General features: G+C 45.1%; 2 protein-coding genes across 4 annotated transcripts in view; one reads left to right on the top strand and one right to left on the bottom strand.

Moving 5' to 3' along the window:
• URB1 (URB1 ribosome biogenesis homolog) overlaps positions 1-5,597 on the bottom strand; it is a 37,804-nt gene extending 32,207 nt beyond the window's left edge. Inside the window, exons 1-6 of the mRNA XM_027902966.1 lie at positions 5,465-5,597; positions 5,121-5,260; positions 4,219-4,370; positions 2,638-2,770; positions 1,372-1,468; positions 169-254 (exon numbers count right to left, since the gene is read on the bottom strand). Of these exons, the coding sequence (XP_027758767.1) occupies positions 169-254; positions 1,372-1,468; positions 2,638-2,770; positions 4,219-4,370; positions 5,121-5,260; positions 5,465-5,597 (741 nt within the window). The remainder of the gene's footprint in view (positions 1-168; positions 255-1,371; positions 1,469-2,637; positions 2,771-4,218; positions 4,371-5,120; positions 5,261-5,464) is intronic.
• Positions 5,598-11,201: 5,604 nt separating this feature from the next.
• EVA1C (eva-1 homolog C) overlaps positions 11,202-16,708 on the top strand; it is a 31,028-nt gene continuing 25,521 nt past the window's right edge. Inside the window, exon 1 of one of the 3 annotated variants that reach the window (XM_027902962.1) lies at positions 11,202-11,303. Coding sequence is in view for 2 of the 3 variants with exons in the window: in XM_027902961.1 (XP_027758762.1) it covers positions 11,954-12,080 (127 nt within the window). In the remaining variant the exon portion in view is untranslated. Of the gene's footprint in view, positions 11,304-11,936; positions 12,081-16,708 lie in introns of those variants that run through there. The other 2 variants (XM_027902961.1, XM_027902960.1) reach the window with 2 other exon arrangements.

The following is a 16,708-nucleotide window of genomic DNA, read 5'->3' as shown; positions in this document are numbered from 1 at the left end:
AACAAATATTATCAGCAACAGATACACTTACAAACTTGTAGTAGCAGAACAATGACATCTTAACATCTTTAAGAGCTGAACATTTTGTAAGAAATCACTGCAGAACTGCTTCCAACAGCAGAGAGAACAGAAAACATGAGACAACACCATTTTGAGGATATATCATACCTTAGTTCTCAGTGTGGAGAGTAGAAGATTTACAGTAGAAACTCTGTCTTCCTTTACTTCAGAGCGAAAAATACCTGGAATGAAATCTAAGAAGACAATTCAAAAGTTAGGTGAAAATGTGAAAGCTCTTTTCATAAAAAAATGCTTCAGGGAATTCATATCCATTTCTCTTCCATGTCATATTATTTACCCTTGCAGTTATATTTCAGGATGAATCAAAAGGCTGCAAGCAGAGTTCAGAAGGATGACGAATCTGTACCTACAGTTATGAGCAGAGGATGCTGCCAAACCTACTCTCATCCTAACTAGCTAATTTGCCAACTTGCTGATTAACACTTCTTGCTACAGCATCTGTCAACTTCAGATATATTTTTGGTCCCAGTGTGCTATGTAGTATTTAAATTTGAGTAAATTGCTATTTACTTGACTTGCAGTTGTTTTCCTGAGTGATTCTCTAATGTTTGGAGGTTCCAACTCCAACCATGTGTCATCTTTCAGCTCCCCTGTGCATCTCAAAGTTAGACACCCTCAGTTTGTAGAGAACTCGGGGCTCTTGCAGGGGAAGGAAAGCCAGCTGTGCTGACTGGGTCTAGGTGTGCACGCCATTCCCTGGCCTGAAATAATGAACCAGTGTCAGGGCAGCAGGAACAAGAGAAATAAGTAATTATGGCCAGTTCTCAGTCCCTCAAGTAGGAGAAATGAACTTCTGCCAGTAATGACTTAATGACATTTTTTTTGAACAGTATTTTTAGATGCCTTCTGAATTCTTTCATAACCTTACCTATGGTCACAACTCACATGAGAAAGGAAACTGAAGTACACACAGTCTTTAACACTATTTAAAAAAATGTTAATGCAGCATATCCACTATTACTGCCTTATGAGCAAGGCTGAAGGCCACAAAGTTTTTTTCTACTTATTGACTCCAAGACCTCAAAACATTTACTTTTTTATCTCTGTGTCACCATGGACTTCCTATTTTTGCAAAGTTTTAGCAAACAGCATATTGTTCTCAAGCAGAAGAGGTACTCACTGTAATACCAAAGATGTTTGAAGTTTTTCAGGTAATAGGATAAAAAATATATATTTTGTACCTTATTAGTGCTATTTAAGTGGTTCACATTTTTTATTAAATCATATTTATTATCCCCTGTGAAAGACTCTGCCTTAAAACCATAAAAACAACAAGCAATTACAAAGTACCTTTTAATTCCAGCACCTGTGTCAAGATTGCATTGTCACCAGCAATTAAAAAGGAGAGAGCAAACTGAATGTAGGCCATGCGGACATCAGTTCTCCCCTAGAAATACAAAATACTGTCAGCACAGAGACTGTACATGACTGCAAAACCAATACTGCAACTGTTGATTATCCTGAGAAGTACCATAAGCACGTAATTTCAGGGACACCTTCCACTAGACCACGTTGCTCCAAGCCCTGTCCAACCTGGTCTGGGACACTTCCAGGGATGGGGCAGCCACAGCTGCTCTGGGCAACCAGGGCTTCACATTTCTCATAGGAAAGGATTCCTCCCTAATATCTAATTTAAATCTACTCTCTTTCAGTTAAAAATACTTACCCCTCATCCTATCACTACATTCCATGATAGAGTCCCTCCCTGATTTATCATTTTTTTAAACTTTCTGTGCAGAATTAAGCTGCATGTAAAATTGCCTGAAAGAAGATACTGAGCAGGCAAAACATAAGGTGGCAGGGAGGGTTGAAAGAAGAAATAAGTGAATGATGGAAGGAGTGAAAGAAACAAGATTTTGCTGTAAGCTTTGGGCTGGGTATTTTTGTATGAAAAACTGCTCTCCGATAGACAGCTGTGACATAATTTCACTCAAAGCCACGCACGAGCTAAGACCTTTAATCTGGTTTTGAACACTTTTTTCCTCATACATTACTTGCATATCCAATAAGCTTGTGGTCAAAAGATCAAACCCAAGCATTTAAAAGAAAGGGGTGGAGGTACTCCTAGAGACAACTTCTGCACTAAGGTCAAAAACCATGGAATCTCATAGTCCCAAAATTATAAAAGGTGGTTGCAAGAAAAAGAGATGTGTTTGGGGTTTTTTCCCTTTCTATCTGATTGCTTATATAAAAACAGTCTGATTTGTCACCACAGATGGCACAAACTCAACACAAACATAGACATTCACTCTGAAAGTCACCTTAATATCCAGAAAATAAAACTGGATTTATTATACACTTTTAATTGGAATGACACATAAATATTCTTGTTCTAAAATGTTAGTGTGGGTCAATCCTGACTACTTTTAGCAAATGGAGAGGAAACAAGAAATAGTTCCCTCTGCAAAAAGCAGAGTAACTTTTTCTACTCACTTGCACATTCTCCTTAAGGATTTCCAGCAAGAGATTACTTAAAACTCTTGCTCATATTTTCAAAAGCAGTTCCTCTGTGCTAATACTGGGCATTATCACATGGCACACAGCATCTTAATTTACCTTATTACATCTTCTTTTCAACAGTCCAGGCAGATATTTGTTATTGAAATCAAAGTGGCTATACACATCCCTCGCTGAATCCGGGCCCTGGGCCACCATTGCTGACAGCAGAGTGAGGCACCCTCGGCTCAGCCTAAAAAAAAATGCAGAAGAAAACCTGCAGATTATTTCCAAGATTATGAAATCAAGAGATTAAAACTTAAGGAGAAAACAGAAGGGAAGTTAAACCAACCAAAATAATTTTTTTAGGCAGTGATAATGGCAACCGGGAAGGAGCGGAGAGGGAAGAAGGAAGAAGGGAATGCCTATTTACATTCTTTCCCAAAATTAGGCTACAATCTTAGGTGGATATTCCCTTTATAAAGGAAGTTAAAAGGAAGAAAGTACCAAAATTAAAACCTTAAAGATGTCAATGCTCGTTGCAGGGGGGTTGGACTAGATGACCCTTAAAAGTCCCTTCTAAACCAAACTATTCCATGAACGCCCAAACTCACAGGAGTTTGCCTTTTATTTCAGTGGGAATGACTGGGCCACTGGGTGCAAGTCTGCAGACCCCCAGCACTTAAACAGCCACTGCCCATAAAGCCGATTGGAATCTGTCCATCATCTTTCTGTCATGGACAATCTTTAGAAGAGCCAAACAACTAAAACAGAGATCCCAACTGGATCACTACAAAAAAATAAAATCAATCTTGCATAGCTTCACAATTTATTTACAGTATACCTATCCACCCATATTTGAGATTCTATGTACAGTCAAAATGTTGCAATGAGATCAAATGAGTGGTGCAGGAAGCACGGCTGTGTCTGTGAATTGAAATCAGAGAACACTTTTCCAATTCTGGCCTGTCTGAAGACCAAAAGACAAGTCCTTGGCCTTGGACAAGCCATTGGCAGTCTCTGTTTTTTTCTCTCCCTTCCCCTTCCTCCCAGGTTTGTACTAAAATGTCTCTGACACTCGGAACTTCTTTTGCCCTGTCCACTGGGCATGAGAAATTGTTGTTTAGACTGGAACAGATAACACCGAATACTTCAAATGACCTAAAATAACTTTAAATTTAACACACAGGAAAAGTTACAGAGCAAAAGCCACTCTGAAAGAAAAAGAATTCTATTATAAACACGGAAATCTGGCTCCAAAAACATAGGGAAACAAACCACTCACAAGCAGCTCTTTTTGCCATCACAAGACAGACTGTTCAGCCTCTGTGAACCACAAGAAAGCCTGTTCCCCCCAGGGTGTTTCACCCCACAAACCAAGCAGCATTAAAATAACAGGACTCAGGATATCCATGTCTACCCTCTTCAGCTTTCACTAGGACAGGCCCAGCCAATGAAAACTTCAGTGTAAGGGAAGTATCCTACAGCATCAGACTGTGTGTTGTATCAGAGCTTCCACCTTCCAAGGAGTTCCACAGGCAATTATTTTATGACAGGTGGGACAGGATCATTAAATAAAGGTGGTTGATTAGCAGTAAGTCAAGCTGAATTTTGCAGCATCTCATACATATGTGCAAGACCCAGACAGCCCCTCAGGGTCAACTAACAGAGATTCTCCACAACTGCACCAAGGAGGCTTACCTGTGATTCTCAGAATACAAAGCAGCGTAGACCAGTTTCATGTACGAATGAATCAACTTCTTGACAATGTTCATTCCCACAACAGAAAAATGGGAGAGGTCACTGGCTGTCCTCAGTAAAATGGCTTCTAGAGCTTGAAAGATTAACAGCATCTGCAGGATAAAGAAGTATGTTAATATCTGCAAATATCAGGTATGAAAAATGGGAGAGGTCACTGGCTGTCCTCAGTAAAATGGCTTTGTTTATTTGCCATATTCTGGGGAGGATAAATTTTGCCCAGCTGAGAGGAAAAAAATGAGGTCAATGTTACCAGTGGCTTCCTAGAAATACTGTTGTATCAGGGATATGTCCAGATATCTGAAAACAATTACTTTCACTGGACTACTTTTGTTATGATTTCTTAATTGCTTCTATTGATCCCCTTATTTCACAAAAGGTCTTTCGATAACATTTAAAGAACCTCAACAGCTTGATTTGGACAAGATTACTGGTTGTGCATATCATTAAATCCAGGAACATCCTTGAAGTGAAAACGGTATTTCCCACTTGATAAGTGTTTCTGCCACTGTGACTTTCAAAAAAAAAAAAAAAAAAAAAGCCAAACCAAAACCATACCAAACTATAAGAGTTTTATTTACACCACAAAGCATTTATTCACAGAACCACAAAACATCCTGAGCTTGACGGGACCCACAAGGACCATCCAGTCCAACCCCCGGCCCTGCACAGGACACCCCAACAATCCCACCGTGTCTCCTGAGAGCGCTGTCCAAACGTTCCTTGATGTCTGGGCAGGTCTGGGGCCGTGACCACTGCCCGGGGGACCTTCTGTAGGTTCCCCTGCAGGGTGGGACGCAGCTCCCCGGCCACTAAACTACAACACCCGCCCCCACCCAGCTTACTTCGCTCTCGGGCCTCCTTTCCCCGTCCAGGAGCTTGAATATCTCCGCGCATTCCATGGAGATTTTCACGTATCCCTCCACGACATCGTACACCACGGGCGACGGCAGCGTCTTGGCCACGGACACGAAGGTCTCCAGCCCTGCAGAGCCGGAGCGTCACCCGGGGAGACACCGCCACGCGTGGGACCCGCTCCGGGCCCGCAGTGTCCGCGGCACCCCCACCATCACCACTGCAACCACCGCCACCGCCACTGCCATCCCCGCCGGGTCCCCCTGGGACCGCAGCAGCCCACGGGGAGCCTCTCCCCGCCCGCCTCTTCCCCGCCCGGGCAGAGCCCGCTCACCGCTGGGGGCGGCCGCGGGGTCCCGCAGCAGCGCCTTGAAGCGAGCGCCATTGAACTCATCGTCCCGCGGCTCCCGGGCGCGCTTGGCCGCATGCGGGCCGACCACGGGCTGTCCGCTCCGCTTGGCCGCCATGCGGTCCCCGAGCCCGGCCGGCACCGCCCCGGAACGCGGCCGGGCCGCAGGAAGGGGCGGGCGGAGCGGGCCGGGGGCGGGGGCGGGCAGGGCAGCGCTGTCCCGCCCTCAGGCGGGGGGGTCCGGCGACTGCCCCTGCCCGGCCCGGCCGAGCCCTCCTAGGGAGGGGCTGTCAGAGCGGCCGGTGCGCAAGGTGGCAAGAAGAGTTAAAAATAGATATCGTGGACCTTAAAGCCCATCCAGTTCCACGCCCCTGCCGTGGGCGGGGACGCCTTCCACTGGACCGGGTTGTTCCGAGTGGAACACCGTAAAAAAGCCATCGCGATCCAGAAGAGGGCAACGCCAACATTCGCGGCCGCTCTCGGATTTAGGAGTAACAAACGCTTTAGTGTTGGTGGAGGATGCTGCGGTATTTTGAGAACAGGTGGTGGTGAAGTTAGAGGGCACGAAAGGGTTAAATAAAAGGAGCGCATGAGGCTGGAGGGAAAAAAAGGAAATGCGAAAATATGAATTGCTAGATATTAGCTAAAAGGGCTTTTTAAAAGTTACTTGGTAGAACAAGGCTAAAAAGCTGCGAGGTACATCGTGCTGTGCCAATAATTCCTATTGCCAGAAATATTTAAACTCAATGCATTCTGCTTGTTAAGATGGCAGTACCATCTTTGGAATTCACCACAGTATAGCAAATTCTATGCAAAGGCACAGAATGTTCAGTTCTTCCATATAATATTATTGGTGGGTTTTTCTGGCCGATGGGAATCCTTTGTTTCAACCTTACAGTTTTCTTGAAACTTAAGGTAAGCAGATATACATTTGCAATTCCTAAAATTAGGAGTCATATAAGATGGAAAGTATATAACATTTTCAAGAGAGAGTTTCTTTTGTTTTGAGGAGATGAAAAGGAAGGCTAGAGCTCATAGAACTGAAAAAAAACCACCTTGATTTAGCATAGCTTTTCAAAGGCTTGAAGTACCTATATTGAGATTTTCAAGGTAAAAGTCATAGCTGTCAGGCTTACAAACCTGATAGCTACCATCACACCATCTCTCACAGGACATCTACTATAAAAAAATTACTGCAAAAGGCTAGTGAAAATTATTTTAGTTTCAACTTGAAGTTCAATTATTCTCTCCCCTCACTGCCTCAGCAGCTGCTAGAGGCTTTATTCAGGATGGGGAGGGTTGGTTTCACTGTTGATTTCACTTTAAGATAGATTACTTACATGTTCTGTTGTTGTGCATTTGGAAACCTATGTCCTTTTCTTTCTCTGTTATATCTATGACAATTTTACTCCCCCGGGTCTGTATTTGGCAAGCTGCATTCATGGAGACTGAGACTGAGACTGAGACATCAGGCTCAGACAGAGTTCATCTGCTCTTTTGTGCCTACATGTTCAACAGATGTAAGCAGTGGATGAGTCAAGTAGTAACTCCTGAGCTGCCCAGTTTTCAGTAAATTGAAGTATACTTCTGTGATTCTTGCCAGATGAACATATAATTGTATTCCTTTCTGAAATAGCACCAGTTTTCCATTCGTTTCCATACCTAACTTGAGAGACCTTGAGCCCTGACTTTTTCAAGGCTCCTGGAAAAGCCACCACTTTTTCAGTGCTTTGACATTGATTCTGTGGCTTTAAAAAGCTGCTGTCTTAAATGTCAAGTACACAATCGTTAGTCATTTTGGAAAATCTTAGCTTTAATACATATTCAAGGGGAAGCAGTGACAACAACCAGCCAAAGGCAGGCTCATAAATCCATAATAAGGCACTTAAACAAACAAACTGATTTCCAAGACTGTGGTCCACCCAACAGCCTTGTCCTAATGTCCTTCCTAAGCTGAGAAGCAAGACACAAAGCCTTTTTGGGTAAGAGTCGTATCAGGAAGTGATGAGAGATTCCTTTAAGAGGGCAAGAGCAACAAAGCCAGGACCTTTCTCTTGGTACGTCTCTTCCTCCGCCACCTCAGTTCTTGTTTTCTCTTGTTTCCAGCGGTAAGCTCTGTGAGATGGGACATGCCTCTTACTTCGTGTCTATACAAGTGCCAGGTGCACTGCTAGAAAAATAATCTGTGTACAGGAGAAGTGCCAGCACGACCGGCAGCGCTTGGGAGGATGAGGAGCAGGGACCTTTCTGCTGCGTGTGGTGAGGAAGCTGGAGTGAGATTTCATTCAGAATGAAACACGAGGAGATTGGTTTGAAAAGCTTCATGGGCTATGTCTCACTTCTTGCTTGTGAAGTGGTTGGGGTCTCTATGACATCAGTGTTAGTTCTGCCAAGAAGCAGCTCATGACCACAAAACTCAGTGCTTGTTAGCTAACTTTGCTCTCTCTGAAGCAAGGCAAAAAATGGCAGAAAACAGCAAATATTTCCCCTCTTTCTAGACTTGCTGGTTGAAGTACTGTACTCTGTATTCACTCAAACTTCTACTTGCATGCAGGAGAATGTTTCCTCCCTGTGGCTCACAGAATTGGTCCTCTCAAGTTCAAATTACTGCACACTTGAACATCTTGTTAGAACTTAAACTCTGTAGCACCCCGTGAGAATTTACAACATCCAAAACACATTTAGAATTAGAAATCCCAAGAGAGGCTTCTTTACCACTATTTTCATTCTTGTGTCCGTCCATAGAAATAGAGGTTGAATTGTGAAAAATGTGCTATGTTATTTTAAATAATTGCCGTTTAGTGATTACTGTAAAGCATGGGGTTTGTTTTAAGCGGCCTGACACTGATTTCCATAGAAACAAGGAGAGGATAGCAGTTTCAACTGTCCTGTAGATTCTATCTGTGTCAGAACGCTGGAATATAAAATGTTTTAAAATGTGGGAAAATCCTGGGGTTCTGTGCTTCAATTTTATTTGTTTGTTTACCCCCAAAAGCCAATGAGAACATTAGCGAACTTCATGCAAACTTTATTCTGGGAGAAGAGAATGAAAGTGACTTATATCATCTCCCCCAAAAAATACTGGGGAGAAAAGAGGAAGAAAAAGCAGTAGGAGGTATAATGGGGGAAGCATATATATGTGTATGTGTGAAAAAGTATTTCTATGATTATGTATTTCTGACAACTTTTGTTACTGTGCTGTAGATCTTGTGATTTTTTTCACTAATAGAAAATTTCAGTCCATCTAGCTCAACTGTCTTTTATTATTTCACTTTGTTTACTTCCTAACTGACAGCACTCATTTTATTGGAATTTCCATACACTAAGCCATGATATGAGTTTCAAATTGGAAGTTTGGCTGAAGTTCAGGGAAAAATGAATAATATGGGGCGGGGGGAATTAAGTGCTCAGATTTTGGCTTTGCTCTCGCAAAGCTTCCATGCAACAGACACAATTCCTGCATTTTTGACACCGTGAAATGGTTTCTTTTCAGCCCAAGTTCAAAAGAGAGGAACTGTCTGAAGCAGATGTGATATCCAGCCTGGATTCTAACTTAGGGACTTTCATATGATTTTTTTTCTTTAGGAAAAAAAAAAAAAAAAACGGAATCTAACTCCTGTTGCTAATGAGGAAATGCCAAGGCTGAGAGATTCTACTTGCTGAACATGTCTGGATTAGTTATATTGTCTTCCAACTACTGAGCACTGCCAGCTTGTAGAAGCTGCTTTCAAGGCTATGGCAGAGAGACACATTCTGCACATCAGGATAAATACTTTCTCCCATCCTGCTTTGTGTTTTACATGGCCGTCTCTGAGTTTACTGTTTAAGCACTACCCATAGCAGGGAATAGCAGGAATTACCAAAAATATTACAGATTTTAGGTTAATGTCGAATAGCAAAGTAGCCCCCATTCAGAGGGAAATACATATATATATATATATAAACACATACATATATATATATATATATAAACATCAATACCATTTTACTGAAAGCTTCAATTCCTGTCAGCCACAGTGTCCATAAGTTGCTTTCCTCCACAGGAAGGCTTCCCTAAAAGGCAGGTTGTACCTCCACAGTGCCAAAAGCACACCAGGCTCATTCCTGCACCACAGGATGGTCCTTTCCTTATAGCACCACTGGCCTAGAAGAAATGTTCTCTCACTGAGAAGAGAAGGTTCCCAAGTTTTCATTAGGCAACAGTCCTAATGGATCTAAAGCCTTTCAAGCAGGAGTACAGGATATTTCCCAGTGATTTTTGACATTATATATATTCTTCTGCATTGGTTGTGTACTTTTCACAGATACATTGTGTACTCAGAGTCACTCACAGAGGACTGAGTTGCCATCATTGACATCTACATTCCAGTGATTAACAAGCAATTCCAAGAACCTGAAATTATGTAGTTATGGCAGGTAGGAAGTTGGGGTAGACAGATAAGTTCACCCTAATCATCTAAACACCTTTCTAGAAGATCCAAGTATGGCCCCCCAACACTTTCTTTCGTGGTGGGATAAAAATCTGTGCTAGTTGTTCCCCTGGCATTCATTTCTGCCTTCGATGGGACTGACCTGAGACAGCAAGCACAGGAAGTGTCAGATTGAATGACAATGACAGGTATGGCAAGATCAAGGGACAAAACAAGAGGAGTAGCTGGAGACTCCCACAAGTCTCCTTCCAGTACCACAGTTGGAAGGCAGAGGGTAACGGGTTCAGTTCAGAGGCAAACACCATCCTTATCTGAAGCAGCCAGAAGGAAAAGCCTCACCTGGCAGAGCTGCTGTTCCCTCTTCCCATCTGTGTTTGCAGTTGCAGATGCTTCTGAGCCGTTTTATACTGTTATTTTGGCACCTTTGATCCCATTTATCTGAGTTCAGTAAAGCTTGATGGAACGTCCCTGACCTCAGACAGGTTCATGTGAAACCTGGTTTGCTCTTATCTGCCCAAGACTAAGGAAGTATAACTGTGTTGACCAGGTGTTTTTCTGTGTGTGAAGAGGTAGAGGGTGAGGAACAAAAGTGGATTCAGATTCAAACGTGAAGATCAAGTTGGTCAAAGTTCAGTGTAACCTCTAGAAACAGGTGCCAAAGTTTGGAAATTCACACCTGGATGTGATTCAGCTTCAGTTGGAACAGGAGGAGAGGAATGGATTTAACAGAATTAGTTTGGTTCCATCATCTCTCACCCACTCACTCATTTTTTTGTTGAGTGGTTTTGTTTTTTTTTTCCAGGAGAAAGGTGTGTGAACATGCATGGCAGGATGTAAACAGCTGGGTGCTCATGTCTACTAGTGTTATACCCCACCACAGCCCCAGGGCAGAAGATGCTTTCATGCCCCGTTTCCAATGTTGGTTCTAGGCTCCCTTTTCTGAGGGCAGCTCTTACAGGAACTGGGAAATGAGTGTTCTGATTTATTCTCTTTAGTCTCTCATACCTTAAAAGGAGCTCCAAATTATATTTGAAGGTGGCTTAGCAGGTTGTCATGACGTTTTGTTTGAACTTCCCACTGGTTTACTTTTCACTCTCACAAAAGATTTCAGGAACAACTTGAACTCTCTCAAAGTAATTTCAAGACGTGTTCTCACTTTGCAGTGAAAGCTTTAAGCCAAGCCTACACACTTAGAACTCAGCTACGCTGAACAACTTGAGTTGTATATCTACTGGCTGTGGTAAGGTGATGTCGGGCAAAAACGTGAGGAGAGGAAACCGAGAAAGGGGAAGTTCTTCTGCAGCATGGAAGAGGCAGTGGCTGTTTGCTCACTGAAATCCCTCGTCCAGACATCCTGCAAGACATAGCTATCAGCTGGATTCCCCCGGAGACGGGTGAGCCAAGGTGTAAAGGCGGGAGTTAGGCTGAAGCAGCAAACCTGGCAGGGTCTGGCGTGAGGAGAGACGAGGTCTGAAGCAGCGAAAGCAGGGAAGTTGCACTGAGGAGCACAGGGAGTGATGGGGAGCGCCTTGCACCTGTCTCGGGAAAAACACAAGCAGGGAAATGTCACGAGTCGGGCTGTGTGTGTAATTCTGTGACACTCCTGCAGCCACTGCCGACCACGAATGAGGGGGAAGAAGGTGAAATCGAGCCGCTGGGCCAGGAGGGAGGCGCCGGGACCGCGAACTGCCCGGAGAGGGGTGGGGAGAGCCGGGAGAGGGCGGGCGAGGTGCCCCGGGTCTGAGTCAGCCCGGCCGCACGATGCGCGCCCGGGGCAGTGCCAGGCGCGGCACCGCCGGGATCCCGCGTACCTTCCCCGCCGCCCCCGCGTCCCGGCCGGACCCGCTCCCGCGGGCAGGGCCGCTCCGCCCTCGCCATCCTCCTCCTCCTCCTTCTCCTCCTCCTCCTCCTCCTCCTCCCGCGGGTCGGGGCAGCCCGGAGGGCGCCCGGCGGGCCGGGGGGGCTGCGCCGCCAGCCAGGACCGGCCCCCGCCATGTGAATCTGCGGGGCTGCCCCCCCGCCCCGCGCCGCCCGCTCCCGCACCATGAGGTACGGGGGTGCGGGGCAGCTCCCACGCCGCGCTCAGGTAGAGCCCGGGCGGCTCCTCCGCCTCCTCTCCTGCCTGGTCCTCGTGTGCGGCGCGGAGGTCGCGGCGCTCGCCGACTTCTCAGGTACGGGGCGGGCACCGAGCGGGGCTGCGGGGGCTGCGGGGAGCCCAGGGGCTGGGCGGGGGTCGGGCACCCCGCGGGCAGGGGCTGCCGGCGGCTGCCAGCCCCCCGCACGCACCGGGGCGTCCCGCAGTGTCCCACCATCCCGGACAGGGGCCGCCGTATCCCGGGCTCCCCGCCCGGAGCGGCGCCAGGAGCTGCGTATTCCCGGCGGGCTCCGTGCTCCGTATTCCTTCTGTCGGGCCGTGTCCCGGGCCTGCACCCCGGGGAGAGCGTGGGTCGGATGTGCTGGGAAGGAGGGCAGGGAGCAGGAGAGGGTTAAGGGCTTCCAGGGGGTCCAGGTGGGGAGGGACGCCAGGACCTAAGCTGTCGCTGCGCCGTGGGAACGCTGCGCGTGGATCGGCCAGGGCCTGACCAAAAGTGCGTGGAAGTCCCTGGAAAGGTTCCCACTTTCTCCTGGAGACTTGAAGTCGGGCCCTGAGGGAGCCGTCCTGGGCTCCGATAGCGAGCAAGTGCTGCGCTTCTCTCTGCCGGGGGAGAAGCCTCGTAGCGCCGCGATGAGAGGAGTCCCTTGCCAGGGAGCAGAGGCACCAGTTGTCACCCAGAAATTCCGGCCGTGACCCCTGCGAGGCTGCTGCATCTCTGCAAATTGAAATGATTACAGAAACTGGGAAAATTTGTTCCCACCGGGACAAAGAAGCCATCTCTATTTTTCGTTTGAGAAAATTGCACTCTTGCACCTTTCCTAGTGCTCCAGGGCATCCCACTGCTGTTATAAAGTTATTTAGAAGAGCTGTTTCTCTCCTTTCTATATGTCACAGTGAGCACAGCACATTCCTGGAAGTCGAAAGCTTAAGGAACTGCCTCTTGGGCAGAAAGCAAACCTTACCCTTAGTGAACAGAGCAGAACTTTCAAAAGCCAGCTGAGAGCTCGGCCACAAAGTTAGCATATAATTAATAGCCCAAATTTGTTGTTGTGCACATTAATATAGTTCATGTTATTACAGTTCAAAATGCTGGTGAGGGTTCTGTAGAAACTATTTTGTCAGCAATAGGAAAATACAGTTTGTCATTTTATTATTGTGTCCAGCTCCGTAAGCCTGAACATCTTCCAAGCAGGCAACCACCAAATATAAAGACCAGAATTATGTCCTTGATAAGTTACAGTTCGTGTATTAGATTCCTTTCACATGTAAAAGGCTTTAAAATTCTTGCTGTCTCATTCTTTGGTGTTTTTTTTTTTTTCTTTTTTTGCTGATTTGTAGATGTTAGTTTTGGAATCACATGGTGGTTCTCTGCAAGAACATAAAATAAATGTTCAAATTCTCCCTTTCACATAGCTGCTGAGTTAAAAAATATCCCTTTATCTAGGACAGTTCCTCTCACAAAAGTCCATTCACTTTTCAAATGAAGTTATTTAGATAAGGTTATCCAAGATACATTTCAGAAGTACAGCTGTATTCAGTATTCATTGTGCACTGAACTTTCCAAATAGGTAGAATGACCAGAGAAAAAAGCTCACCCCCGAGAGATGTCATGCAGACATTTCAGTAAATAAGATGTAGTAAAGGAAAACAGATTCCAGAATTCTTTCCATACTGGGAAGTTCCCAGGCTTGAACACATTCTTCTCACATTTTACTTTTAACATGGAAATATAATCCAGAATGACAGAAAAGATCAAAATATTACTGGAACTTTTAAAAAAAAAAAGGTATCCAGAGCATATGGAGAATTTTTTAGCTGCTTCAGAAGGAGGTGCTGTGGACCAGGAACTGGCAGAGGTGAGATGACACCCTGCAGTGCCATCCCCAGGCTGTTTAATGCCTTTTAAAGAGCTCTGTAACAGCAGGTTCAAGATGAGCTTCTAGAGTTGATTTTCTTTCTTTGCTCCCTCCCGTGGCAGGAACAGCAACACGATTTTCCTAAACTCTGTTGAATGTACACGGACACAAATCTGCCCTGTTTGAAGGACAGTGCCTTGCAGCTGGGCAGTATCCTGAGGGGTGAGGAGTGGGAAGCTTCTCTTACTTTACCCAACCACCTACACTTTCCCTCTCCTGCAAAGGGCCAGCTCTAACCCTGCCCTTGCAAGGCCAAAGCTTCCAGGAGGCAGAGGTTACAAGTTTCCACCGGCAGCCCACGTCAGAGCAAAAGGAGCAGTGATCTGCACCTTCAGTGTGTTCTGTGGGATTGGATCTGATATTGGGAATTTAGGAGTGCACAGAGAATTGGAAGGAAAATTGCTTCAGCTTTCCCTCCTTTTCTCAGACTTCAGACTTTCATACTCAGATTACCAGCTACACACTTCTTTTGGGTCATTGCCTGTTCTGCTCTGTGTGTTTCCAGCACCAGGTCTCTTCCCCAGCAGCCCAAACTCCATTCCTCTCTGTTCCCCCTCTCTCCACCCCAGCTTTCCAGAATCTCTTCTCAGGCTGCTGTATGTGTCATCTCTGTTGTTCTCTTTATGAAAGTGTTAAATTGTGCCAGCAGTTCTAACCTGCCCAGAGCCTGTTTGTTCATCACCAGACCCAGCTGCTTGCTTGGAACAACCCAAAGATGCTCCCTCTTGGGATCCCTTCAATGTTCTGGAAAGGGGAGCAGGGAACAGTTTGTGTCAATACTGAAGGGTTATTATTATGGGTTTTTTTATATTTGACTTGTATTTGTGGTCTCTGTATCCCTTCCAGGATATAGAGCAGTGGGTTCTTGTTCTCATCTGTCCAGCTTTTAACTATGGAAAAAAAAAATTCCTTGGTGGATTTTTTTTTTTTTAAAGAGACATTTCTTCATGGTGCAATAACATTTTGTGATTGGTATGTGAATTGGTATTTTCTAGTGGAGATAAATGTTCTAAAACAAGACACCAGCAGCAGTTCAAAATCTAGCCCTGTGAGGAATGACTCAGTAGTTTCTCTTTCTAATGGCAGGAAATATTGGAAGTACTGTTGATACACGGCATACTTAAAGATCTGCATAATCTATGATTCTCCAGTAGTTTGGTGGCAGCAATTAACAGATTTAAAAGTCAGACTTGATGATCTTGCAGGTTTTTTCCAACCTTAATGATTCTATGATTCTATATTTATTAATTCATTTGGTTACTGAAAGTGGAGGTGTGCTCTGAGGTCTGCAGTCCTCTATGTGTTTAATTTTTAATTGTGGGATCCAAGCATTTGTGCCCAGTTTTGAAACTGAAAGCTGAAGGTTTGGAAGAAGAGATATTTAATCCACAGTTCTTTCCTTAGATCTTCATGCATATTGGTGTGATCCTACAGCTACAGAATTCCCTTCCCCTCATACCTGCTCTTCAAAACATGTCTTTTCACCAAAATATTTATTTATTCTTTTCTGCTTGACAAAGCTCTGTCCTGCCATTGCTTTTCTCAGTGATTACTTGCAGCTTTCACATCTCAGATCAGGTCCCAGTCCAGGATGCTGAAGACTGCTGTGAGTTTTTCTAGTTCTCCAACCTCTGGGAACTAAATTCCTGAATACTCTGGGCTCCCAGGAGACTGTCAGAAGAGTCATTTTTCAAGAAATCAAGGCATCATGATAGCCACTTCCTCACAACTCTTTTATGTTCAAGGACTGGTTCCCAAAATAGGCAAAAATAAGGAGCTGGGAAAACCAGGAAACTTCCATATTGTACTTCTACTTCACTTACACCTGTGTCCTGGTGTTCTAGAAAGTCCAGCTGCTGAGGGAGAGGTGGCTTGGCTGGAGTTGGTGGCATTTTGAGTGTCTTCCCAACAGCAGGAATCGGTGCTTGCTCTCTCATCCTCTGCCCTCCATGCTGACAGGGGGAAAAGGCCTTGGCTTTCTGTCCTACCACTGTTCCTTCTCCCACCTTTTCCCCATCTGCTGCCAAAGTGAACTGACCTCTTATCCATCTGGAAACACACTCCTTCTCCCTGGTGAGGAACCCCCATTCCCTTTGTTGATGCCCCTTCCTTCTCTTTCTTTTCCCCATGCTCCTTTAAGCTCAGGCTCAGGCTTCACCTGGCCTCCTTCACTCACTCACCACTCAATCTCCCTTTCCTTACCTGAGTCCCAGCCAGGTTTTCTGGGCAGCTTTCAAGAAATGTGGCTGTAACTGAAGATCAAAAATGAAGTAACTGCATGATTGCATAACTGGGCTGAAGAGTGACTTTCTGGATGTGAACAGAAAGGATGTGTTTCTGTTCACAGAAACAGTGAACAGAAAGGTTCTGCCTAAGCAGTGCTTAGGCAGAACCTTTTAATCTCCATCTTCTGGTGTCAACTTTTCTGTCTTTTCTTCCAGAACAGTTCACACAGAACTGGGCATCACTTTAACTCCACAGACTTCATCTTCTGACCCAACCGTAGAAAACAAATGGATCTAATGAAAAAGCAAACCAGTTCACCCAAGAAATGCAATCTGATTCAGTGACCTTTCTGCATTAAAAGTTTCCATTAAGTTCTGTGGCTTTCACCCATACCAGATTTGCCCCCAGGCAAAAGGAAAGCAAACAAATGCCTCCAACAAATGCTTTGTTTGTAGTAAGGTGGCAGGATCAATCAGGACCAACCACAATGATGCGGAGGTTTTCTTTCTGGTTTTGTGTTGGTCAGATAAAATCCTATATAAATTTCCTTGAGTCAGTTCTG

The sequence above is a fragment of the Empidonax traillii genome, unplaced genomic scaffold (assembly GCF_003031625.1).
Source record: "Empidonax traillii isolate 1590-97213 ecotype Southwest subspecies unplaced genomic scaffold, ASM303162v1 scaffold924:size238212, whole genome shotgun sequence".
NCBI classification, from domain to species: domain Eukaryota; kingdom Metazoa; phylum Chordata; class Aves; order Passeriformes; family Tyrannidae; genus Empidonax; species Empidonax traillii.
The sequence above is the reverse complement of the archived record's forward strand: the minus strand, read 5'-3'. Positions and strand labels throughout refer to the sequence as shown.